General features: G+C 42.6%; 1 protein-coding gene across 1 annotated transcript in view; it reads right to left on the bottom strand.

The window, feature by feature from the left end:
- The window catches only part of arhgef40 (Rho guanine nucleotide exchange factor (GEF) 40), a 39,171-nt gene extending 14,135 nt beyond the window's left edge, over nt 1-25,036 (bottom strand). Inside the window, 27 exon segments of the mRNA XM_034230392.1 lie at nt 1,013-1,102; nt 2,092-2,341; nt 2,751-3,130; nt 3,331-3,758; nt 3,761-3,836; nt 4,079-4,270; nt 4,893-5,012; nt 5,148-5,286; nt 6,336-6,451; nt 6,453-6,489; nt 7,037-7,143; nt 7,828-7,944; nt 8,846-8,935; nt 9,046-9,139; nt 9,622-9,736; nt 10,272-10,368; nt 10,370-10,461; nt 10,562-10,748; nt 10,751-10,802; nt 11,021-11,424; nt 11,426-11,652; nt 11,655-11,943; nt 11,945-12,099; nt 12,479-12,764; nt 16,008-16,115; nt 17,014-17,103; nt 24,844-25,036. Coding sequence (XP_034086283.1) covers nt 1,013-1,102; nt 2,092-2,341; nt 2,751-3,130; nt 3,331-3,758; nt 3,761-3,836; nt 4,079-4,270; nt 4,893-5,012; nt 5,148-5,286; nt 6,336-6,451; nt 6,453-6,489; nt 7,037-7,143; nt 7,828-7,944; nt 8,846-8,935; nt 9,046-9,139; nt 9,622-9,736; nt 10,272-10,368; nt 10,370-10,461; nt 10,562-10,748; nt 10,751-10,802; nt 11,021-11,424; nt 11,426-11,652; nt 11,655-11,943; nt 11,945-12,099; nt 12,479-12,764; nt 16,008-16,115; nt 17,014-17,103; nt 24,844-24,846 — 4,341 coding nt within the window. The 5' untranslated portion in view covers nt 24,847-25,036.
- Nucleotides 25,037-25,753: the final 717 nt, after the last annotated feature.

Here is a 25,753-nt window from a genome sequence, read left to right as displayed (position 1 = left end):
TTGAATCTCAAAAGCTATGAAAATGAATTTTTGTACACCCTTTCCATTCGATTTGACACTATTTTCAAAAGAACTTAGCTTGTTGTTGCACACATGATAAAAAGGACACTTCATTCAAACCAAAACCATTCATTTATTTTTGGTGTAGAGCTTATGGTCTGCTGTATAACCAAAGGCATGTTTAATCAGGAAAAAGACTGCTTTGGTCAAATAGTTGAAATGACGTTTCAGTCTGCTTTTTAATTAAAGGAATCCCATTCTCCTTCCACTGATCACAGAAACCCTGTTAAAGCAGCAACATGTGCTGTTCCCATCTTCATCCTCATAACAATCACCATCCCCAAAATGATCGCCATCATCACGTCCATCACGATAACCATAAACCTCCTGCAGCACTAATCCTCAATGTGTTCAAGCTGTTTTAAACATCTTTTATACGCTGCAAACATGATGTGACATGAACCAGTATCGCCTCCTGGTGGCCGTTTTGTAGAAATACTCCTTTATTAAACACTTCATAACTTGAATGGGATCTTAAGCACTGTGATCTCTCCTTTAAGTCCTCTTGCAATGCCGTCGATGTATTCGTTTTAGTTCATTGTAGCTCGCAAACTCAAATTACTTTCCCTATAATCCGCCTTTAATTGGCTTTTCTAGTGTACATTAAACATGTAATTAGCTTTACTGTATACAGCTATGGCAGCAAACCGGTGACTAAAGCAACTGTGATTGCTTTGTGCTTATGATCTGCGCGCAAAATAACTCATAATGGTGTTCTCACATTAAACAGAAAATAACTAAATCTTAAAACCCTGACACTCTTACTATGTGTGGATGCAGGAGTGCGTGAAAACAAGACACTTTCTCTAATTAAAATGTGTTTACAATGGAAAAGCAGAAAGGAAAAACGTGTTATATTGAAGCTCTTCTCCTGAAATCTCTGTAAGCAAACAGTTTGATGTTTTAAAGATCCACGGATTTAATTAAACCGCAGCCACGTGATTATTTTTACCTTAAAGAAGTCAGCAGCCTGTGTGACCAGAGGAGAGTCCAGCTCTGGTTTAGTCCTGATGTAATGTGAATACTGCAGAAACTGCTCCCGCTGCATGTCAGTGGAAGAGTACACATTGTTATAAGTGGTGAACATGGAGAAAGTTTTCTGATGACAATGTTCTACTCTTTTACTTCCTTTAATCTTCTCAATAAACACAACAAATAATACAGTAGTTTGAGAACCAGTTGGTCAATGGAAAACATTTCTGGCCACTTAAATGGAGTTTTATCTTAGTGCTTACACACAAATGGGAACAAACCCTTTCTTGTCAAGATGAAAGCTTTTATTACTTGCCTCAAAATGTCAGACAATTAGATTTCTACATCAAAGAAGTCTTCAACAAAGTGATTCCCTTTAATCTACAAATCAATTGTTTAAAGAGGACATGATGCTCTTTATTAGGGTCATACCTGTGTTTTAGGGTTTATTTTGAACACGTTTAAATGCTTTAATGTTCAAAACATACGTTATTTTTCTCATGCCGTCCATCTGAACACACCTGTGTTCTGTCTCTGTAGAAACACTCTGTTTTAGCGCCTGTCTCTTTAAGAGTCCATCCAGAAAAAGCCTTGCTCTGATTGGTCAGTGTTTTCAGATTTTGGTATCTGCACTAAGGGGGTTTTTGTAGCCGGGGTATGACTCTAATTGCTCTGAAGCAACACTTTGTACCTATATATTTTATAGTTGTAACATCACAATAGTCTTGACAGCTCATTTTAAGGCAGATCTCTGAACACCGGCTGTGGGCTTTTCTTCATGGATTAAGCGTCTTGATACTTTTATAGTATTTATATAGCAGCTAGACAAATTAAAGACTTTAAATGTACATGTTTTACCTCTGAGGATCTTATTTTTGTAGTTGTGCTATAGCTTCCTTATTAATATTACACTTGAACTAATAAGACTCGATTCACATGTAAACCAAACAAAATTCAAATCATAATCTTTCTGCTCGTACGTTATGTGCCATGCGTGCAACCTTGATGGCTAAAACAACATTACAAAAGGCCAGATTGTAAAAACATTGGGACGCTTACATATTTGCTGAAGCAGTCCTGTTGCAACAGGCTCTGCACTAGAGCGCCCTCCATGGCAGGGAGTAGGCTCTGCGAGTGAAAGTTGCTGAGGCTGGCCCAGTTAGGTAAGAGAGTGTCTGCCTTCCCTCTGATGGAGGCGGGGGTGTCTGAGAGTGCCAGTAATGGGAGGTACGTCTCTTCTACCCCCTTCAGGACGGCCACATACTGCCTCTCTGAACTCAGCATCCTGCACCAGAGCAGGTACAGCTTACTGCAGGAGAAAAACAAGGAGATGATTAGAAACACAAGTTAATGGATGAGTACATTTGCCAAAGTGTGAGAAGCAGGAGCCAAGAGGAAGTGGAAGTGAAGATAGTATTAAGAGATAGCCGGAGATAAAACCCTTGGCCACGATCAGATTATCTCAGATTGCATGCTGACTGATAACATCGCTCTGAAACAGACTTCGACTGTTCTTAGCTTATCCACAAAAGGATGAATGAATCCCCCTTTCATCTTAGCATGGCCTATTCGTAATGCCATTTATAATGTTGGTCTTGTTTTGGAGCTCTAAGCCAAGTCAAACCTTCTACCACTGGTTTTTGAAGTTCCCGCAGAGAAAAATAGCCTCAAGAAAGTCTTTGTTTTGGAAAAAGAAGCAAAAAAAGACACAAACAAACCTCTGTGGAGTCGTTCCGGCTCTATCTGTTCCCGTTTCTCTCTCCGTCCTCCCGAGCAGAACGTGTTGTCGTGGCGACCCCGTGTGGTCCACCACCTCCTTGCTGCTGACCTCCACCCCTCGAATTAACACTCCTCCTCCTCCACTTCCACAACCTCCAGCGGCCCATCCAGGGATAGCTGCAGCCATACTGGTGGTGATCACCGGGTCGGCCACCGCCCGTCTCCCCAGCCAGGACATGGGGGAGTTTCGGCTCGGCCCTCCGACCGGGTACTCTGGTTTTGGGGTTCCTGCGCCTCTGCGGGGGGCCAGAAGAGCCTGGAGGTCAAAGCTTGGGTGGCGCTTCCTGGGGGGCTTTGGAGGGAGCGTGGACTCCGTAGGCTAAAAAGTGAAGGACATTGTTAAACTAGAGAGTGCAATTCCTGAAGAAAATTGCTGTGGGACTTCTGAAGTGCTGACGCGGAACTTTTAACGCTAATCAAGATTTTGCAGTATAAAGAACATTTGTGTTCACACCAAATTCCCTAATGGAAATAAGTGAGGCCGACAACATGCCCAGAGGAACTGAAGCACAAACTCACACTCTTCTTTGCTGGATTCAGAAGGTTCTGCAGGAACTTCCCTCCCCCAGCTCCGCTAGCTCCTCCTCCACTTGTCCCATCCTTCTTCGTCCCTTTGTCCTCCCCTATCTTCAGCGTGGAGCAGGTCTGCGGTCTGAACAGCGACGCCAGGGATCCCCAGGACTGAAGCCCCCCGTCGCCTCCTCCGGCTCCCAATCCCCAGTCGCCCTCTCCCTCAGGACCCATCAGGTCCCACAGGCTGCTGGCGGAGGGGGTCTTTGGCCTCCCCTGGTTCTGATTCTGGGCCCGGTCAGGCTGGAGGAAGCGCGGTTTAACCTGCGCTACGGTCCGCTGGTAGCGCTCCACCGTCTGCGTCCAGAGCTCCAGGAGCGCCCCGCCGCCCAGCTCTATGGCTAAGGAACGAGCATCCTGGAAACGGGACGGGGGATCGGAGGAAGGGAGGCGAGAGGGCAGGTGGAAGATGGGGAGGAGGAGTTGGAGTAGACCACCTCGCACCACTGAGTGGCCTGAACAGGAGACAGCAACACAAAGATGGAGTTTAGAGCGCGCATGTCCTAACCTAGCTGAACGTTTTGATGTGTGAACAGAGTTTCTGCAACTTAATAATGTAGAAGAAGAAGGCAATCAAAAAACATGCAGAATAATAATAAACATATTTTTCCGATGAATGTTGTTGTGAATGCCGACTCTGCATTCGCACCAAATAATCAAGACTTCCGGAGTAAAGATGACTTCCTGTCTGGTGTACCTCGGTCAGCGTGGACAGCAGCCTCTGAGTGTTGTCCAGCGTCGTCCAGCAGTCAGACAGAACGTGGGACATGTCTCTCAGCTTCTCCCTGACCGGAGGAAGTCGGATCTGGACGGCGCTCAGGCCGGTCCAGTCCAGCTCGCACCAGCCCTCCAGATCGCTGAGCACCGACAGAGTCTCGCTATGCAGATCCTAAAGGAGTCAAGGAGTTCCGCTATGAGCTGTACGACTGGAAAAAACCCTCAAGTGTTTACTGTAGAGGCTTCTTGACAAGATGCACTTGGGAAATCATGAATGGAATAAGTGCCTTACAGTATCAAGAGTGACACTGAGCAGCAAAGTGGGCACATCTGTTTACATTTGGAACTAGTTATACAATTCTCAAGTCTTTCAGCAAGTAAATCAGAGTAAGGGGCTTAGGGGTCTTGCAGGGCTAAGGAATTAATTTCCCCTAACTTAGGAGGACAGTGTTATTGTTTTAGAGGAAGACATTACAAGGCTTCCTATAGAGAGCTAAATAAAACCAAAACGTCTACGTTCTGTTGGAAAAAGAAGAACGTATTTATATTTATTTAAAATGTAGGTAAACTTTGTAGCCACAATTTATCGGAGTCTGATGTGATCAGAAATATCCAAGTTTTACGAACCTGGCGAAAAATTGTTACGACTCTACAATTCCTTCTAGATGCTGCCACCAAAGCGTGCCAAATTATATAGACACTATAGTTACATAGTGTCTTTCATTTTAGTAACACTTTAATGACATTGAAATAGGGGGAAAAGGTTTCAAATCTCATTGGAGAGTCACACTCACATTGGCTGTTTCTCTGAATGTCTTGAACTTCTGCTGTTTGAGGGAGAGTCTGCTGAGAGACAGAGGAGGGTCCTTGTAGTCCTCCAGCTGTGACTGGACTTGCTCAATCTCCTTATCACACTGGGGAGAAAGAAAGATAGGGGGAATGAGTTGAGAACAATCATACAATTCATGTTTAGACAGAAGGTTTGTTTCAGGAGATGGCAAGTCTGTCGGTTTTCAGGAAATGGCAATAACACCTCCTTCCTCACAAACCTTTTCCCGTTTGTCCACGAGACCGGCTAGTCGTCCCAGAGCTTCAAGATCGCGACCTCTGTGGTTGGACGTTTGTACGAGCTGATGGAGGGCGTCATCCACGCTGTCGTAGAGTTTAGCGGTCGCAGCAAGAGCAGCCCTGGTGGCAGAAAAGTACAAAAAACACCAGGAAATCAGTCACGAATAGGCGAGATTCCAAAAACGTAATTATGAGAAAACAAAAACGCTTGCAGACCAACCGTCTGGCATCAAGAAATCAAATCAGCCTATACTTGTATTTGGCCTCATTCTTGTGCAGGCTGAGCCAAAACTCATTAGTGGATGAGACAAACAGCTTCACATACAGCAGGCTTTAGAATCATCTTAAGCTGTAGTCGGGCACAAACACGCCGCATCGATCTGTCCTCCATTTGATGTTAAATTCACATTCCTTGCTTCCTCCGACTGGTTTTATTGTTTTGGCTGAACACAAACAACTGTGTTCACACGATGAGGAGTATTTTTAACCTATAACTCAACTTGACAAAGAAAAACCCTCAATCACACACCAGAAATGAAGAAGGCAAAAGACATGCAGATGTTCTCTCTGTCCCTCGGGACCAAGCTGCTTGTATTTGCCCAATTAGAAATGGTTGTATTTGTCATGATGTCTTTAAAATAGTCCTACTTCAATAGAACTTTTGTAATGTATTATGTCAGCTGTATAGAGCATCATCACTAAAAGAAAATAATGAGTGTAGACTTCTAAATCTGGCTATTCATGTAACAGGCCATATACTGCATATTGCTTTCCTATTTCTTTGGCTTTTTTTCATGATATCAATCAATTCCTTGTTTGGAGATACATTCATTGTATTGTTATCTTGAGTTCTGTACAAAATGGGTTTAACGTTGACCAGGATTCTGTAGCCAAGATTCAGTCTAATTGTAATGAAATGAATACATGTGTCCATCATTATTAGATTATTAGCAGTTGTTAGTCCAGATAAGTAGTAAGCGGAGCCAAATAAGATAATTTAGCTTTTATCTATACACCAACTTTTCCACCATAGCCTACCGTAGAAACATTATAGTTTTGGGCGTTTCCACTGAGACATTTCTTGTTGCTAATGTAAATGAGTATATATACAGGACGATGTAGATGCACCTTTGTTTGGCCGTCTTTGTGAATCGTAATTGTTCAGGTACCTGCAGTCAGGTGACTTCTGTGCCAGTCCTGTTGCGCTATTGGTCAGTCCTGCGAGCCAGGCCCCTCCCCTTTGCTGTGGTTCAGTTAAGCGCTGGTCGGCCAGCACGCTCGCCAATCAGCTGTCTGTGTTTGTCGATGCTCTGAGGAACAGCCCTGAAGAAGAACAAAGGGCTTATTAAAGCTTCTGTGGATGTTGCAGTATGAAAGGCACATGACCAGGGGAGCCACATAACATGTTTTGCCCTGGTTCTCAAAGGAGCACCTGGATATGTTGCTTGGTGCGCATCCTTAAAATGAAATAAACCGGACCTTTTGAGGGGGTACTTGACTTTATGAACGGGGGGGGGGGGGGGGTGCGCTAGTGAGCACGCGCGCCCGCCCAAGTAAAGTCCTATGTGGGAAACCCTGCTATCTTACCAGTTCTTATGCAACTCGCAAATATCTCTCTCTCTCTCTCTTCTCTCTTTTCTATCTCTCTCTTCTCTCATCTCTCTCTCTCTTCTCTCACCTCTCTCTCTCTCTCAATGTTGGTGCGCAAATGCGCTTTTTTCAAATGATCCGGTGCTCCTTTTTTGACGACCTGCGCACCAGCGCACCATGTGCAGCCCTGCACATGACAATCACTCACATGTCATCTAACCCTCACCCATGTCTTCAAATCACTGATACAGTAAAGGTTAAACAAAATGTCCTTTTAGGCGTCTCTACCTTGATGTCTTTTGGCATTGGCTCCGTGTCCATAGACTGCAGAGCTTCACCGAGGAGAGCCAGGGCGCCCTCACAACGCTCCGTCAGACTCTCCAGGCTCTAAAGGAAAAAATAGGATTAAAAGTATTGGTTAAGTCGTGGATTTATAAATGTTAGTCTTTGAAACTATAATACTCCAAGGTTGGTGTATACATTTCTTTCTCCAAACCCATGACAGAGGTCAGAGAAAATGCAGAAGACAGGAAAAATGTTTTCATCTGTTTGGATAAAGCTAAATAAACTATCCCAGGGAAAAGCCATTAAGAGCCCTTAAAATTCTTCTCAGACATCCTTTCCCCGAGTTATCCTCCACACCCAGTCCATCACAATGCTTTGAAATCACGACCACCCCCATACAGTCGCTCTTTCCCAGCCAACATCCTTTTGTCTGTCGTTCCTCCTCTTTTCTCCCACTATAGTCACTCACTTTTCATGGTAATATTTTAAACCTGAGGTAAAAAAACAACAATCGTCAACAACAAGGTATGACAACTTCTACAGTCAAATTAAACAAATGGAAAGCTACTCTTCATGTGTGTTATATTATTCATAAGACTGCAACATCCTTTGTGTGAGAAAATGTCCTTAATTAGTAAACATAAAATACATTTAAATAATAGGTATAACACATACATATCAATCTGGAATGCCATGGAAAAAAGGTGAAAGATATGTGAAGATAAGGGGGGGGGAAAGGAAATTATATCATTTTATACAACCAGAGTAAAAGTCAGTTTTTCTCACTAGTCTGAAGGCCAGCCAGTCTGAGTGACAATGGCTGAAGTCTCCATCCATCTCTGTGGGCAGCTGCTGCCTGTCTATATGTTGCTGAAGGACCGCTGTTCCTCGCACCATGTGGACCTGGACAGGGAAGCAGAGGATAACAAAAATGAAGCTAGACGAAAAAGAAACCAGCAAAAAACGCTAGAGAAAAGGAATGAAGAACTAATGAGATTTCAGAAAATAATCCCAAAAAATATGAGGAGATCCTGCTGTAGGCCTGAGAATCTAAACTCTTACCCAAGAGCTTCGGTCTCCATGGCTAATATGGACTTAACAAAGCTTTTTGTTTACAAAGACGCTTCCTTCGTGATTCTCAGGGTCTGACATTTGAAAAGACTGAGCTGAGAAAGCCAAAATATGTCGTCCCATGACATTACATTTGTTAATGATCAGTGGGATTCATTACAACTAAACAACAAAAATAGTCGAGGTACGCCCAACAGCTGTTTCAGTGTTAACGTCTTTTGGGTGGGATTTCGCTTTAACATGCATTCTTTTTTGTCCTTTTTATTATGCAAGTTTCCGCTGCCAAGTTGAAATACAAACCACATGGCCAGAGCAAAAATTCTCATGCGTGTGTGCAGGAAACATCTTAATGGATTGATGCAAAGCAAATGAGCTGAAATGCCCTTATTTGCAAACTCCAGATGTGCCAAATGCATGGAAATAAGGTTCATTTAGATTCAGGCTCATTGTGAATGCAAGATCCAGATAACAGCATCTGACATTTATCAAATTTGAGCAACCGGAATAGCAAAGCTTGGTGTATGAAATGTTATTTCCTCTCCAGCATTTTGCAGTATATATATTAGCAGTTACTTCAGCTGTTGATTTGACTAACAAAGTGTTTTTTACAAGGTCATGTGGGTGTTCTACCGTGCTAATAAAGTAACTAAAGCTAACCGAACCAGAAGGAAATCGCTAATGCCGTGTGTAGGCTGGATGATAAACTGTAAACATGTGATTTGAATGAAGTCACCTCAGCGCCTTCCACGTTATACGAAAGGGACTCCTGCTGCTGCTCTTCCACCAAAACCAGAACAGATCCAAGACCGCCAGGAACCAACACCTGGAAACACATTAAAAACAGACTCAGGAAACACATGTGCTGGAGCTACTTCGTCACACCTGCAGGCAAATAGAAGCAGCACAAGCCAACATTAAGCACATCTGTCTCACCTGGAACAATTTAAGAGCAGAGAGGCAGGGGGCGGAGGGTGGAGAGCGTCTGCCGTCCATTAACACTGTGAGGCCCTTTTCTTTGGCTGCAGGCCTGATTAGGATGGAGGAAGAGAGGATACAACATGCAGTTTAAACGGAAGCAGCAGTTAGAGAATAATAGTCTTATTCTAAAATAAGGACACCAGCAATGGTAAAATATAATGCCTACTCTTCAAAAGTTTTAAACCAATTAAGATAGTTTTGTATTGACAGTAAGGGGCGACATCTATATTTAACAAACATTAAACTTCATATAATTTCTTCCAAAACCTACTGAAGGGCTTTTGTTCAGACTTGCTGTCGGCAACAGACGAGTGGTATGTGTGCCAAGTAAACTGGCAAGCTGAAAGACTCTGAATCCGTTTGTTATGGTTTTCAGGGTTTTCTGGCACATGCTGTGTTTTCTCTGCCCCACCTTTTGTTGCATTTTGCCAAGTCAGCAAAAGTGAGGTTGCACACGAACCTTATGAAGCACTTTTGGTTCTACAGGTTTGTGATTGAGTTGCGTAAACGAAACTATTGATGCAGCCTTACCGAGTGATTCTGTAATAGCAGGCCAGGACTCGGGCCATGTCCTCTTCAGAGAAGCTCTCATCGGATGCATCTGTCTCCGTGACAACCAGAGCGCGTCCCAACCTGTCCAGTGTACCTGTGGTCGGTAAAACATCACGTTAAACACTGATAAGAAAGTCTACTCTGCTGCAATTGTTTTATTTATTATCTGTCCTCCAGTTCCCATAATGCTCTGAGGGTTACCAGCAGGAAGTTAATGCAGCACCTCAGCTCTGTTTTTCTTATTTAATCTGTTTTCAGTTCATCAAACCTGCACCATGAAAACTCATGCCAAATAACCTGTTACCTTTGCCTGTTCCCTAAACATGAAATGTACAGAAAAATACCACTGGATTGCATTTAAGAAGAAAACTTCCAGGCGTTACAAGGAAAGAAAGTTACACTGTGCATCATTTTCCTAGAGTCTTTCGTGAAGTCATTGGCTTTTATCGACAGTATAGATATTGTTATACACTTATGTAAGACACACTAAGTCTAACAGTCTGAATCATGAGACTCTGAACTGAAAAGAACTGTGATTGTTTTTAGCCAAATGCTGTTCAATCCTAAGGTTAGAGGTAAATACTAGCCCACTTATATGTTCTGAACGACAACACATGAAATGAACTTGCCTGTCAACTTCAGCTTCCCTGACTGGAGAAGCTCTGTCTCCAGTTCCCTGAGCAGAGGAGGCTCTTTAAATGTAACACCATTTATTGGGTCAGGACTTGGTGTCTCCTGACGCCGCCTCCTCATTAGAGTGGTTGAGTAAGGATGTGCCGGATTGGCCGTGCAGATAGGCAAAGATTTGTCTTCTTTTCTCTGTTGAGGGATACACAAGTTTTAGCAAATATTCTGTTGTCTAGGACTTTACATTTTTAAAGATCCGATGCTCGTGGATTAACATTAAATATCTTCAAACCTGCACTGCTTTTCCTTCTGTCGCCCGTCCCCTTGTCCGTTGATGGCGGCAGTCCATCAGGTTCGTCTGTCGGTTTTCTTTGCTCAGATTTGTTCTCGTCTACGATTGGCAGTTTAGTTAAAGCAGAGCAGTTGTTGGGACTTGGTAGAGCAGCTTTGCCCTGCTGTTTTGATCCCTTGTGGTGGTGAACGACCCACCAGACCTAGCCCTCCCTTTGGCCCCCTTTCCCTTCCTCTTCCTCCTAGAGACAAAGCACAGGCAGGTATGAATGAGGAACAACAGACAGTTAATAACTTTCTTTGTTTTTTGGACATAGTGTCCATTAGAATGGTTTTACAAGGTGTGTTTGGTACCACTATTTCAGGCCTATATGTGTGCACAAAGTACTGATCAGTCCTTTCATATGGGAGTGTGAAGATGAAAAGAAGGAGTGCATGCCCATGAGAAATAACTGTTTACCTTGGTGCTCTGAATCCTGCAGTTTTAACTTCCTTTCCTCTGGGACTGACACTGTCCTCCATCTTTGGGTTGGATGAACTTGTAACTTTGGATCCACTTTTGTTAGTTTCTCTACTTTCTAAAATTCCACTGAATGATCTTTCTGTTGCGTCTGATGTTGGGGTGGTGGCATCGCTGTCTGCGCTCAGTGGTTTATCTGTATCCTCGAAAACAGAGTCCGAATGGGATCCGTGATCCGAGTGACCCTCTATGACATGCCCAACTTTGTCACTTGCGACAAAACTCTCGCCACCCTCTGAGTCTTTACCGCTGTTTCTGCACGGCTGTGGGAGGCTGTTGCTGTCTCTCTCTTTTCCCACACCGGGCCTCCTCTCTTTGAACAGGCCGTCATGATATAGCCGGTTTGCTTTCCAGGCCTTCAGAGTCTCTACTTGTTTTATCTCCTTCATCTGAGTCAAGGACAGAAGAGGAGTAAGACCGTCTGTTTCTGCAAGGTTCGGTGACTCCTGGTGAAGTCCGACGTGGTAAACTGTCCCCTTTTGGGGTAACTCGATCTCTTTTGGCAGCTCGAAAGCTTCCTGACCCTTCCAGTCTCCCGTATCCCCATGCTCTTCCCTTCCTGAGTTTGATGGCTTACTTCTCCGGCACAACGGCAATGTCTTTGTCTTATTAATTCCGTGCATCTCGAGGTATCTTTGCCTTGTGTCAACCCCTCCATCAGGACCCAGTCTGGGCTCCATCAGCTCCACATAGTCCCCGTCCAGCTGAGGGTGCCTCGCTGTCCGCCCGAGCCCGTCCTCACTGCGCCTTCGCCTGGGACGCGCAGGTTCAGAGTCCAAGCCGTCATCTTCTTCCTCGTCCCAGGACCAGGAGTCCAGTTCTCCTGAGGATGAGCCACCCCAGCCCCCAAGACTGCTGCCCCCCCTCACTGGGCAGGCGCTTGGTCGTTGGCCCATCAAGGTTGGACATCAGCTCCTCAGACGGGTCGTGGATGAATTTTGGGTAAACGACCTCCTTCCACGAAACTCGAACCACACCGTCACACGTACTGACCAGGCAGGTGTCAAGTCCTCCTCCAACTGTGCAAGGATAAAAAACGACCAAGTGAGTTTCAAGTTTGCTTATTTGTAAGGGTATTAACTATTTAAAAAAAGTGACCTCCAAATTAGACTTTTGCTGGCTTTTCTTAGCTCTACTGTTTCAACACCCTCTGACCCTCTGACCCTCGTATATCTCTCCCTTCTCTTGTTGCCCTTCCACATGCCACCCCTCGGTCATAAACTCTAAAAGCCATCTGTTTCACACCTCTGTTTAAAGTATAGTGTTCTTCACAAGCATGACTTACGGGTTAGGTTACAAAGTGTTAATCATTTTCACCTAAAACCTAAAAATAGCATACTTCCTATTATCAGAAACGAAAAGTGGACGGATTTACAGTACGTGTCATACTTTCCTTACCTTCTCTTTTGTGACCTCGCTCTTTATTGATGCTGTGCAGCCACTCAGTTGTGAACACAAGAGGGTGCTGCGACTCGGGTACCAATATTTCCTGAACGGTGCGTCCCCCATGAGCCAGACATTTTAGGGCCAGCCGTGGACAGCGTGTAGAGAAGGGCACCACCTGCAGGTAGAAGTCATTACTGCGCAGGATCCTCCAGTCCAACGTGGATAGCTGCACAACCACTTTCTCGCCTAAACACAGAGGCCAGCCGGAGTGCAGGAACAAGCAGCCCAGGTATTGAGACTGAAAAAGAAGAAGAAAGGGAGTGTTATGAATGTATGAATTAAAACATGAAACCTTCATTTGCATAAAATTCTATCTTATCTTCTGTCTGTACCTTGTAAGTGCAGGAAGTACCCTCTTTGCTCTTTAAAAATCTCCCCTTTAGAGTAGCCTCTTGTCAAAAACGAATCTATTTAATGCTTAGCATAACCACAGCCCGCATGAGCCAGTTGGAGCCTGACTGCATGGTTGCAATGGGCATCCAGATGAGTCGAATTTCTAGAACTGATAACACACCAGTCAACACTTTTCACAAGCTCAACTGGCCCAACGCCAGTGCCACATACAAAACTCTGACATGTGACTCACGCAGTGCTTTCTAAAGTGTAAAACTGCTTAGGTGGCATGACATAGTGAGAAGACTCTGGAAAGCTGCAGAGAGTCGGTGTGAGTCAGATGGAAACATGCAGATGACCAACTCTCCACAAAAGCCAGCCTCTGTTGAAACAGTCCTCTGTTTCATTAGCGGAAAACACATCAAGTAGCTCTGCGAGACTGAGGAAATCAATTCAAATCAAGCTCTCCAAATAACCTTGTCTACAAATAGAAAGTCCCGCAACGAAAGCATTTACCAGAGAATGAATTCAGGTGAAGGAGAGGAGGCCTCGAGTGTAATCCCCTGCACTATTAATCAACTGATCTGTGTCGAAAAAAACAAATGCTACTCCCACCCTGATCAATCCCGTGTCAGATCTATATATTTCTCTATCTCTTTTGGAGTCTGAGGTATAAACTTCTCTCTGCTGTTCCCAGTCACGTCTAATCGACTGGCTCTCGGCGGCTCCCTCCCCCCTCCGTGCCCTCCAGACTCACGAGACGTGATCACATTATATTCCTTGTGCAACCTCTCCTCCATCTTTCCTTTTTCTACCTTCGTCCCTTAATCAATTCCTTCCTTTGTAGGCCTGTTTTCTTGCCGTACGAAAGATGGGGAAGGCTAAAGTAAGGGTGGGTTTGAGCGTTCAAAAGCATGTGTGACTTTTCCTCTCTTAAAATGTGTGTCTGTTTTGAGTCAGTCCACATTCTGTAACTCCCTGTGTCCTCTGGGCCTCCCCCCTTCTCATACTTACTCCCTCAAAGTAGCCCAGTGTTTGCTCCTTCTTCCGCACCTCCCGTTTCACAAAAATTCCTCAATCAGTCTACTATAGTCGCGACCTCCAGCATCTCCTCTTTTTTTTCAGATGCATGCAGGCACGGTGAATGAACTCCATGTTAATGCTCTCCTTCGACTCCCACCACTTCTCTGTTTCTTTCCCTCGCTCTCACAGCAGTAACGCTGACATATGGAAGGCATTATTGTCATGACTCACAGTCTAACTCCCGTCCCAGGCAGCTCGCATAGCGACAATGAAAACACAGTTTGCTCACATGCATGTGTGTGAGTGTGTGCAAGTCTAGGAAAACTGTATAAAGAGAAATATGAGACAGCTCTTAGCCTGCGAGCTCGGCTAAACAGTGTGTGTTGTATATCTTTGTGTGTGGGAAATACAATAAAAGGAATGCAGTTCAGTATAAACCTCAGAGATTTGAGTTAAGTACATGTCACATCTCATTCGATCGACTTTTTTCGTGCGTGAGAGATTTGATTGCACTAAGTAAATTACAGCTGCAGGTCACCCTTGAAAAAGAGATCTTTTGATCTCAAGGGGCTTTCACCTGGTTAAATAAAGGCTACAAACAAACATGTGTGTGCATAGTGTATCCAATGTCATACTATTTACATGAATTCGCTTTTTTGCATGTGGGAGTCTGACAATTAAAACCAGAGCTCTTTAATTCATGCTTCGTTCCTCCGTATTTCACAAATTCTTTGGAGCTTCCGAGGCAGGAAAACCACCTCTTTTGTCTTTGGGTCTACGGTTTGTAAATCTCAAATTTCACCAGCCACTTTCACACATTTTAGCAGCCAGCTAGAGTTTTGGAGCAGACTCGACCCTCCACAGTGCAGTGAGTAACGGGTACAGGGTCACACACGTGTCAAATTATAAAAGCCTTGAACTTTTACTTTGCACCCGTGTCTTCATGTCAAAAGCAGTGGCGAGCTGTCAGGGCCCTCTAGGCCCTCTGTGAGGGCCTAAGATATTCTACAAAAATAATTTTTAAAAATAATATATTTTTTTAGTTATATTTTTCATTAGTTTTACCAAAATAGCTTGATTTAATTGTATTTAAAATAACATTTCCAAAGAAATAAATCCTTTGAATCTGCCTATTCAGTTTCTGTTGGAATGTGAAGGGTTAAATGAAAGAAGCTCGTCTCTGCGAGTGTGTAGAGAGGAGCTGTTGGACGTCCAGGCGGTCCAGCTATGAATTCACAGAGGGCCAGCTATAGTAACTGAACGAGAGAGTAATGTCAAATGACAGTACAATTGACCAATCATATCTTCCCTCTAAATGGGTGGGTGTTATTATCACGGACTTTATGACAAGTTCCGCCCGCTGTGAAACTTGTCTTGTTTCCATAGCAACAACAACTTCCTGTCAACAGCGTTAACTCACCTTCAAAATAAAAGCATGCCAAATTACACTTACGACATACAACTGCAACGAAAGTAACAAACACAATGCAATATCCTTTTCAATTTCAAAGAACACAAATAGGGTTATTTACAGGTGTTGTTTTGTGTGGTAGAGGGTTGCTTTCATTGATGCGTTTTGCACCCCGGGCAGTTGTTTTGATATTCCGCTGAAGTATACGCTGTGACGTAATAACTCGACGGGGTCAGAGGGCCTAGGTATAAAAGTCATGGATCGCCACTGGTCAAAAGGCACTGGGACTAGTAGGTTCATTAGGCGGTTATCATCCATTTCTATGGTTGATCCCAAACACATTTGCCTATTTTAAGTTACGTTATGTTCATGTTAACCCAAGCCATGATCTGTCCTAAACCTAACTAAGGCATTTTGTTGCCCTGACCTAAAACAAGTAAGTTTCTCCACAATGTTAATCGTAGAACTGTTAAGTTTCCCTTATCAGTCACTAAACAGGCTGATAACATTTGAACATGGCATTCAACTTGACTTTGACTTGCCATGAAATGCTTGCAAACATGTGCAGGGACTTGGTTTCCCCAAAAGACTGAACTGCCAGTTTAGGCACATCAAAATGAACGCTTGACAGTTTACTCGCATGATACTTTTTTGCTTTTGATTATACAGCTTTGTGTGTGTTCTCGTCTGCAGTGTTTGTAATTTGGAACTCACACAGGCGTGCTGCTGGAGTTTGTGCAGGAGGTGCTTGGCGGGAACGAAATAGTCCAGGAGGTAGCGAAGACTGTCGTGTTGATAGGTCGACTCCAGGACTGAAAAGACCTGAATACAAAGAGGGGTAAAAACACAAGTGAATGTAGTTGTAGTCAGTGGATTTGTTGATACGAAAACACAATTATGCAGGCCTGACATATCATTGGTGCTTGGGGGAAATCTTTAAACTAGGAACAGCCTTTGTTTCAGCTGCTGCCATGCATTTTGGAGTGTACCAAACGGATTTTAAAAGGGTTTGATTTGCTCAAGAGCAGAGGAATTTCATCAAGCCAGACAGCATGTAATCAGAGAAGCTGCTTCCTTTTGTCCATATTATTTCATCAATCCATTAAGCAGTTTTATCCATAGCAACAAAGAAATTAGATTGTGAGCTACATGGCGACTATAGGAACAATGATTACCATATTCCCTTAAATGGGCCGAAAGAAAGACCCAACACACATGATCAAAGCCCATTAGTACACTGGCTTAAAGGGAAACAAAGCTGTGTAGTGCGAAGTTTGAGACACAAAGTTCCCACAGTGCACCAGTAAGAGATTGCTAGTCTAGCTTTATTTATATAGCTGCTTTTATACAATGCAGAGCCAAATTGCGGTACAGAGCAAGATTGAAACACAAGTACAAATATGGTGTTAAAATGAGTAAAGAATAATGATTACAGCTTACTTCTCATTTCTCATTAAAGCTGACGTGTTATTATGAGTTAAAAGCAGTTTTTGGTGACAAACTGAAACTCCTGCTTGGAGGAAGAGGGTTCGGCTCTAATTAACCAGCTAGCTAGATGTTGTTAATGTTGGCTTCTTGCAGCAGTTAATATCTGGGGAAAGAAACGTTATCTGCACAAAATATCGCCTCTCCAACTTCACCTTATCATTTAATTGAATCTGCATTATTTATATTCCCCTGTTTATTTCTGCAACAATGTGTGTGTGTGTGTGTGATGTACCTGGGAGAGGAGGGGTGGTGCGGTGCTCTCAAAAGGAGGGTACAGCGATGAGAGCGCCCCCTGCACACAATCCTCCATCGCCTCCGAACCCTGACAAAACAAAGGAGGTGGTAAGAAAGGGTTAATCCATAACCGGACGCTGAGTCAACTCTCAATGTCTGTGTTTGTGTTTAACAGCCGGGTTGTCTCGCTTTTTGCTGACACACACAAACACAGAGTCAAATATACACACATATTCTCCTTTCAACTTCCTGTTGTATGGTCTGGGGAGTGTCAAACATTTCCTCCAAGGCCCAGTCAATGTAGGAACCCCCAGAACAAAAGAGTCAAGCCACGGCAACATAATAACCTTAAAACACACACAGTTACTTGAACACACACATGCTTGGGGAGTAACGGATTACATAATGAGGTCACAAAAAAGTTACAGTTTTCCCTTACAGTTACACAAAAAAGGATGTGATCAGATAACTTGTACATTCTTTAAAATTGGGATTAATAGCAGGATAACAATGTAACAAAACATTTATTGCAAAATAAATATATATATATATATTATAGGTAGACGTACTGCCTGAATCTTCTTCTTTTGTTTTTTTTTGGGTGCTACTTTCAGTCTTTTTTTTACATTTAGTTTTTTAATGCAGTTGAACATTAACTTTTACTTTTAATCAAAGTTTTCAACTAAAACATCATTTGTAAACTATAGTATTCTGCAAGCCTTAATTTAAGATGACCAATTGTTGTTGTCCTACATGAATAAAACACATCTTATTTATTTAACTATTGTATTGATTTGCATTTGATATTGAGGTAATCCAACAGAAACGGTAAGTAATCAGATTACATTACTTTTATATTGTGATACTTTGATTACGTTACTGATTCCATTTTGTATTACATGTAACTAGCAAATGTCACAAAATACAGTGTTATAGTAACCCTAACCTCACACACACACAGAGTGTGACAGAGCGAGCAACACAGTGTTTATTTTTATACATGGAGTGTTGGCATGGCAACCAGCTACTTTGTTTCCCCTCAACCTCTCTCTCTCTCTCTCTCTCTCTCTCTCTCTCTCTCTCTCTCTCTCTCTCTCCTCTCTAGCTCTCTCTCTCTCTCTGCTCTCTCTCTCTCCCTCTCTCCCTCCCTCCCACCCACCCGTTCACATTTCCTCCCAAACCTCCCATCTGCTTCTCCTCCTCACTTTTTTTGTTTCACCTCCATCCGACTCCTTGAATGTCATCTGACAACAATTACGTCGGGATTCTCTTCAACAGACGGCATATTGTCTCGAATAACGAGAAGAACCCTGAGGAGGATGGATGGAAAGCCATGGGAGAAATCCCAGAATGGGAGAACAGAGTGTACGGAAAAACAAAAAGTTGATAGAAAGAGAAGGGGCCAGGAGGGAATGAGCTGGTGGTTGTGCGGGCGTTTATGGAAGAAGACCTAAGTTCAACCGTACTGAACATTATTTTCTCTGGGTTTGATTTGTGTACACAGAGGGTTTTGGGGTTAGCCACAGAGGAGGATAGCATGAGTATTACAAACAACAAAGTACTGACGTTTTCCTACTTTGCCTGAAATGCCCTTACAAAACGAATCAGATATTCTGTCTAAGGTTAAAACAAATGTCAGGATTTATTTGTTTGTTTTGACCCAAGTCTGGACGAGAAAGGGAGATTAGGAGGGTAACAAGAGGCTAACAGCTAAAAAGTCACTGGGGGACTTTGAACAGAGCAAGAATCTTAACAATAGACAAATGTTCCCTCCATTGTGTCCAAGTGGCATTATTGTTGGCACCACTGCTGCAAAGACTACTGAATGGACCCTCAGAGCCTACTATTAGTGACAGATGAAGCAACTTTTTTAACTAATCAGGATAAAAACTACTTTTGGGGACTTTTTTGAGCTTGTGCTACGTAGCTACTTTCATTGGAAGAAAGTTAGCAATAATGCACAAAACAAGCTGTTTTTCCACAGTGTCTTTGGTTCTTCGGCATTTTTTCTTCTGGTACTCTTTGGAAATTGGGGATAGCTCCTGATGTTACCTCGTTTAACAAAAGCACTTTCCTTTTCCTGTTTTGGTTGCCCAATGGTTGACGCGTTTCCTTTCTCGTAAATCTAGTGAAGTCGTACAAAGTGGAAGATTGCATAGTGAAAGCGAGACTTATAAAGAACCAATCTAATTGAGATTGTGTCATGACTCTTTCGTAATGAAGCCAAACACAGATCTACAGTTTTGACCTAGTAAGGTTGCTCAGGGTCACTCAGCAGAGATGTTAGGTTCTGTTTCCATCCACTCTTGGCTGCAAAGCACATTTTTCAACTGTGACTTCAGCTCTTATGGCACCAACTGCAGGGTGGCACAACCGGGCTCAAACTCACACAGCTTTATTTTTCCATAGTAACAGAGCATTTTGGACAGAAGCGGAGGAAACATTCATAAATGTTGCAGCTCAGTTTTCCAGAAGCTAAGCAGTTCCATGTTAGTGCGTTGGCGTTTTAAGTAAACAAAACTTGCTTTCCAAAGCCACAAATAAAATGCACTTAAAGGATAAAACTAATGGTTCCTATTTATCTTAACGCAAGTGAAAACTTTGCCAGATGCTTGGCATGTCATTTGAGTTTCCGAGTGATTAACCTTCTTAAAAGTTATTACATAAAACAAGCTAGAAAAAGCACATTAATGCATTTGAAACGAGTTACATTCAAGCAACAAATGGAAAAATATTCGTGACTCGAACAACACACAGCATTGCCTTCAAGTGCCTTATGCAAAGTGCACACTATTCTTCTCAACTGCTGTAACAGAAAACACATTTTGGATTATTTTAAAAAGGGCTTTAGAGTTGGCGATTACATCACATAGACAGGAAGTATCTCAATGCGTGGACTATGGTAAACAACTGTCTGTCAGAGGGCAGGTTTTAATAGGTGCAGAGGTTGTAAAAGAGGTTTAAACAGCCTTCTGGCTCACTGACAGAACATATTGAGTCTTGTAAAAGCACAGCAGGGGGTTCAGGGGATTGCATGGCAAGCCTGCAGGAACTTCCTCTTAGTCTAAAGCCCTTATATGCATCCTACATGAGTCAATTTAACACAGCACTATATTAACGCAGAAACATGGTGGACATTCTTTAGGAATGTGTTTTCCCAAAGGCAAAGCGCTTTATGTATTATTATACGGACCGTAAATGCCAATATATTTGTGCCCAATGCCTCTTAATTTAAACACTGTTTTTTAAACATAAGACAAATGGGGAAAAACTCTTAAAATTTAGCCCAATTGGCTCAATAAACCCCCTCGGGATCAAATATGCGGCTTGTGCCAGAAAACACAACTCCATGCACCATTCATTTATTAAAATATTGGTCCAAATAGGACTCAAACCACTTTATGTCCTATTAGCATCATATTATTTAATGTTTTAGCTCATATTAAGACGTTGAAGTAGCTGAACCGAATGCAGCTCACTTAGTGACAAGCTAGCTCGTCTGCAACAATATTTCGCTTGGATGTGCAATGTGCAATTTATGCCACAAGCCTCACATTTAACTTCCTCTGCTCTCACTTTGTTTGCATGCCTGTACACACAACCGTTCAACAGGATATTCCATTGGTTGTTGCAAATGTATTATCTTTTCAATGTACACACGGCATCTATTGCACGTCTGTCCGTCCTGGGAGAGGGATCCCTCCTCTGTTGCTCTCCCTGAGGTTTCTCCCATGTTCCCCTTTAAACTGTGGGTTTTCTCTGGAAGTTTTTCCTTGTACGATGTGAGGGTCTAAGGACAGAGGGTGTCGTATTGTCATACTGATATTCTGTACAAACTGTGAAGTCCACTGAGACAAATGTAACATTTGTGATATTGGGCTATATAAATAAACATTGATTGATTGATTGATTGATTGATTGATTGATTGATTGATTGGTAAAATCCAAAGATATGGAATTTCAGTCTGGAAGCACAATCACTTAATTACGCTAGGAATTATGTCTAACGGAGAGCCATGCTGCTTTCCACCAAACCAAACAAAATGTCTTCTATCTAACTCAGGTCTTACAGTACCGGTACATTTAATGCAGTTAGTCACTCTTGCTTTCGATCAGAGGCCCATACGTGCTCATGTAACGAAGCAGCCCTGATTACATTTGTAAATTAGATTTCCTTTCTGACTCCAAGACAGAGGCAGCCTCTCACGTAAATATCTGGTGCCGTTTTCTTAAGGTACAATAGGTGTAATTCAGTTATTCTTTAATTAGATTCCGAACACTAATGCACTCGGGTGTTTTACTTTTTAAGTCACAAATCTGTGAGTATAAAATAAATGAGATTTGAGGAATCTTGAGTAAAGGCCTTCTTTTCATTTACTGCACATTTTCCAGCACATTTACCCAATGTCATTTGGGGAACTATAGCTTGTTACGCACATTATCAGCGAATGAAACCAAACCAGAAAGATGATGAATAACAGATCTGAGTCAGGAGCTTAACAAGAAACATGACTATTCTTAGCATTTAGGCATGCTAAGAATAGCTTCCACAATAGATGTATTCAGATGTGTTAAATAGGTTGATAGACTTGCATGTCATGTCATTCTGGGAGAAAGTGTACAGTTTGGAATCAAATTGTTGGTTTTTCTGAAGAACCATGCATTGTCTGCTATCTTAAGTGTCTTAATGCAAAGTAACACATCTCAACCCTTATTCTAAGTTAAGCGCAACATTGCAAAGGAAACAATTTACCGGAAAAGTGTGTAAGTGTTCATACGACACGTGTCAGTGAGGACAATTGGTAGGGTGTGAATGAATGTGTATCCTCCTGTTTGTGTCAAATTTGGACGCACAGAAACAGGGTATGTCATACTTGCGTCAGACTTCCTGTCTTTCTCTCGTGTGCGCAGACTGAAATGGAAAAAGGAAGAAGTGGTCTTCTGTAGAGATTCACACAGGGAAATCCCAGAAAAAGAAAGAGATGTCAGACACAAGGACAGAACAAATAATCGTAAAATAGAAAAGACAAGGTGGAATGAATCGAGTCCTTTTGGAGTGCACATGTAGTCCTTGAACTGTCCTTCTTGTCACTTCAGCTCATTGAAGTGTCAGTGAATTCATAAAACAGATTGGAAAAGAGACAGAGAGCCAGACAGACCCACAGAGGGATCACACAGAAAAGAGAAAAGGAAAAGAGGAGGAGGGCTGACCGGTGGGAGAGATCGATGGGAAACAAGAGCAGCGACCATGATGAAAACCAGATGTAGACCCAAACGTTACAAGGAGGACAGAGGAAGAGAGTTAGAGCAGAAAGGAGCTAGGAGGGGATGACATGATTAGGAGCAAAACTGAGAGGGATGTCGACACAGAAAAAGGGAACAAAGGGAAGTGGGGATGAAAAAGGAGAAGCCTGAGAGAGATTTCCTTTCCTATATCTTCCTGTATTATCCAAGCTGACCTTCAGTGGGTCAAACATCTTCTTTACACATTGTTTGAGACTACTTAAGTGCTTCAGTCTGTGGCTGAATTGAGTGAAGGCGAGTTGGACAGCAGATTTCACACATTTGGCCTCCGTTCATTGTCAGTTTATCGTCTGTGACAAACAAGCGTGTTATTGTGTCACATTTATTGGCGTTATTGGTCTTCCCAGTGTGTGGCATTCTCGAAGTAACCTAGCTTAGGCTTTGCTAGGCCAAGCAGAGTGTTACAGTAGCTTGTTAGCTTAGCTGTCACAGAACAACACATGTAACACGATAGCTAGTGGAAGAGTAAAACTTTAAGAACAATTGTTGTTGTTTTTGTAGCTTGGACTATCGTTTCTAAGCTTGGCAAACAAGACAACAGTTAAGATAAAAAACTGTTCATTTGGAGGTCAAATTGAGAAGTTTGCACTCCTTTGTTTGTTTTTACTTCATTCTGGGTACTTCGTGCTTTGCATGTAAAAAAAGGACAATTTGGCTAGTCATTTTACTTTTTCACTTTCACCTTTAAACATTTGATATTGGAGGCTTTCTACTTTAAAAAAAAAAAGCTTTCTGCTGCAGCAAAAAACAAAGTTGATGAGAGCTATTAGCGTGAACCAAAAGTAAACACACAAAGTTGTATTCCTCACAATCAAAACAATGAGATAAAGGCGCTAAAATGCTCAGTTTGTCTCAGTTGAACAGCTGTTGCTTAGCATACAGTGACCTGATCCATTGGTAATGTGAACATAGTGCTTGTAACAGCTGAAATAGCTGGATATTGGAGCATAGTAAGATCGTGATAAAAGGCTAATTGAAAACAAAGAAAGAATATTCATGGCTGCCCAATAAAGATGCCATTGAATCATCTATAATGAGCGGTCGCTGCGTTGAAACGTATCCATCCCTTTTCTGTTTGCACTGTTTATGTCAGAGACTCTTGACAATCACAGGAAGCTCAGTTAAAGAAAGATTGATAATTGACAACATCACTGACCCTGTCCTGATTGTTCCGCTGTTATCTCCACCCGCCTGGTACTCCGAGGAGGTTAAAACAAACACACTGAACTGTTGGCAAAACTTCCATCTGACTTTTTTGCTCCGTGACTTGAAAACTAGTCCATCCCGTTAGTTTCAACATCAGAGCTCACCAGACAGAGGGGATGGAAATACCCTCTCTGCCACATATTCTTGGCACAAGGTTGCTGTGTGTGTCACTTTCCTGCATGATGCATTTTAACACCTTTCTGCATGTGTTTGTCCCTATGCGAGCATGAATGCACACGTGTTAAGTGTTTTTACTTTTGGGATACATGATGTTTTGTGCATACACAGGTTACATCCACCTTTTGACGCCTGGTGACATAGAAATGATCCATTACTCTACTTTGCTGTGACTATGTGTGTCCACATCTGGTACTGTGTTACCACACTAAACGTTCCCAACGGTTAAAGAGGAAGATGAACTGTACTGCACATGTTCTTCCTCCCCCTGAAGTCCATGCCATCCCTTGTTCCCCCTTTCTCTTTTTTTCCTTTTCTCTCGCTCCCCCCTTTTCTCCTTGGTCCAATGTGGAAAATGCGGCATCACCGAAACCACCAATACTGCCGTCCAAGTCTCCTAAAATAAAAAAAAGTAACCCTACCCGCCTCCTTTATTTCTCTCTTTCCCACTCCAGCTCTCTCTTTCTTACTCTTGCCAAAACTGCTCCACCCTGCCCAATGCACAGAAGCGGGAATATGATCCAAATCTTTCTTTGTTAATCTCTTTCTCCCCTAATGCAATGTATCTTCTCATATGCGTGCATGTGTCTGCTTAAATCCTCCGCCTGTCTCCTTGCCTCTGTATGTCACTGATCAGACCGTGAGTGGGTGGGGATGGTAAACAAAATCCCAAGAGTCGCAACAGAGAGCCCTTGATTCCATCTGCAAGCCTACCACAGAAATCACCAACGTCACACTACTTCAATCCTGTCAATTTGATTTACTGCCGTTGGGATTTGACAACTTTGTAAACTGGGGGTTATACTGTAACTGCTGACTGGAGCTTCTTCCTAAATCAAACACATGCCTTTGTGAGATTAATTAAAGTAAAATCAAGCCTGTTTTGGAAATCTTGGAGAAATCTGCATCACATATATTAGGCAAATCCTAAAAAAAATATATCTTAAGTACATTTAAGGTAGACCAAACTTAAAAAGTATTGTTGCCATGGATGAAAAACAAAACACATATGATATCAGCTTTTTTTATAGGACTTAAAAAGTGAAAATAGAGCTGAGGATAGATTACTTAAGGAGTTCCTTAAATGTTTTGACATTTTCCAGGGAAGGTTTTCCTTACAGTTTGAGAAAGGGAGACTTACCATGACTTCAGTCAGGAATTCCTACATAGTCCTCAGCTCCTTTCCTGCATTTGCTTCCTCGCTGCATTCTCTTTTTTCCTCCCAGTTGTTTTCAAACAGCCTCCATTAGCCCCTTGTTTGTCCTTCTTTTTGTAGGATCTGCGTAAAAACAGTCCTCCTCTCTTCCCCTCTCACTCTCCGCTATGTTTCCCAGCCTGGGAATGTCCAAGCTGAATTTGTTCCCCTCCCCTCGGTCTGCCCGGCAGTCCCACACACTCCCACCTTCCTCCCCCCTCCCTCTCCTTGCTTTCACCTAACAAGAGCACTACAGTCCCTCTCTGCACTCAAACTTTCCATTTATCCCCCCAGAGTAACTTTAAATGAATAGACAATGAAAAGCTGTTACCCCACCCATGCTTGCTTAAAATAAACCTCTTATGTTTTATTGTTAGAATCCTTTATTTTTATAGGGAGATAATAATTAAAGCCTTTCGTAATTCAGTTAATTTGACCAAAAGGCTCAGTGAAAATCCCAGATAAGACTCAAACAGCTGCAAAAATAGGTTTGTTTCTTTATGTAGACCTGCATGCTCCAAAATGTCTCGTAAAAGCAGAGAAGCGTTAACATTTCACACCAGAACAAACACGTTGAATTGCTTTTAACAATAGTTTATTTTTAGCGCAATGCATTTAACTCCAGTAGTGATGGTTGTAAACTGTCTCAAAGAAGGAGGCCCTACATTCCTTTTGCTGGGTCACTGAAATCGCCCTTTTGCCACCCGTCTGATGTTAAACAGGGGTTAAAGGGCTTCTCTAGAGATATAGTATTTCACTTACACACTGTTGATGAACACGCAGGAGACACATTCTTAAAAGATTGGTTGAAATGGATGCGACAGAGGTCAAGATATCATGACTAATAGTCCCTAGT

This window comes from Gymnodraco acuticeps, unplaced genomic scaffold, assembly GCF_902827175.1.
Source record: "Gymnodraco acuticeps unplaced genomic scaffold, fGymAcu1.1, whole genome shotgun sequence".
NCBI lineage: Eukaryota > Metazoa > Chordata > Actinopteri > Perciformes > Bathydraconidae > Gymnodraco > Gymnodraco acuticeps.
The sequence above is the reverse complement of the archived record's forward strand: the minus strand, read 5'-3'. Positions and strand labels throughout refer to the sequence as shown.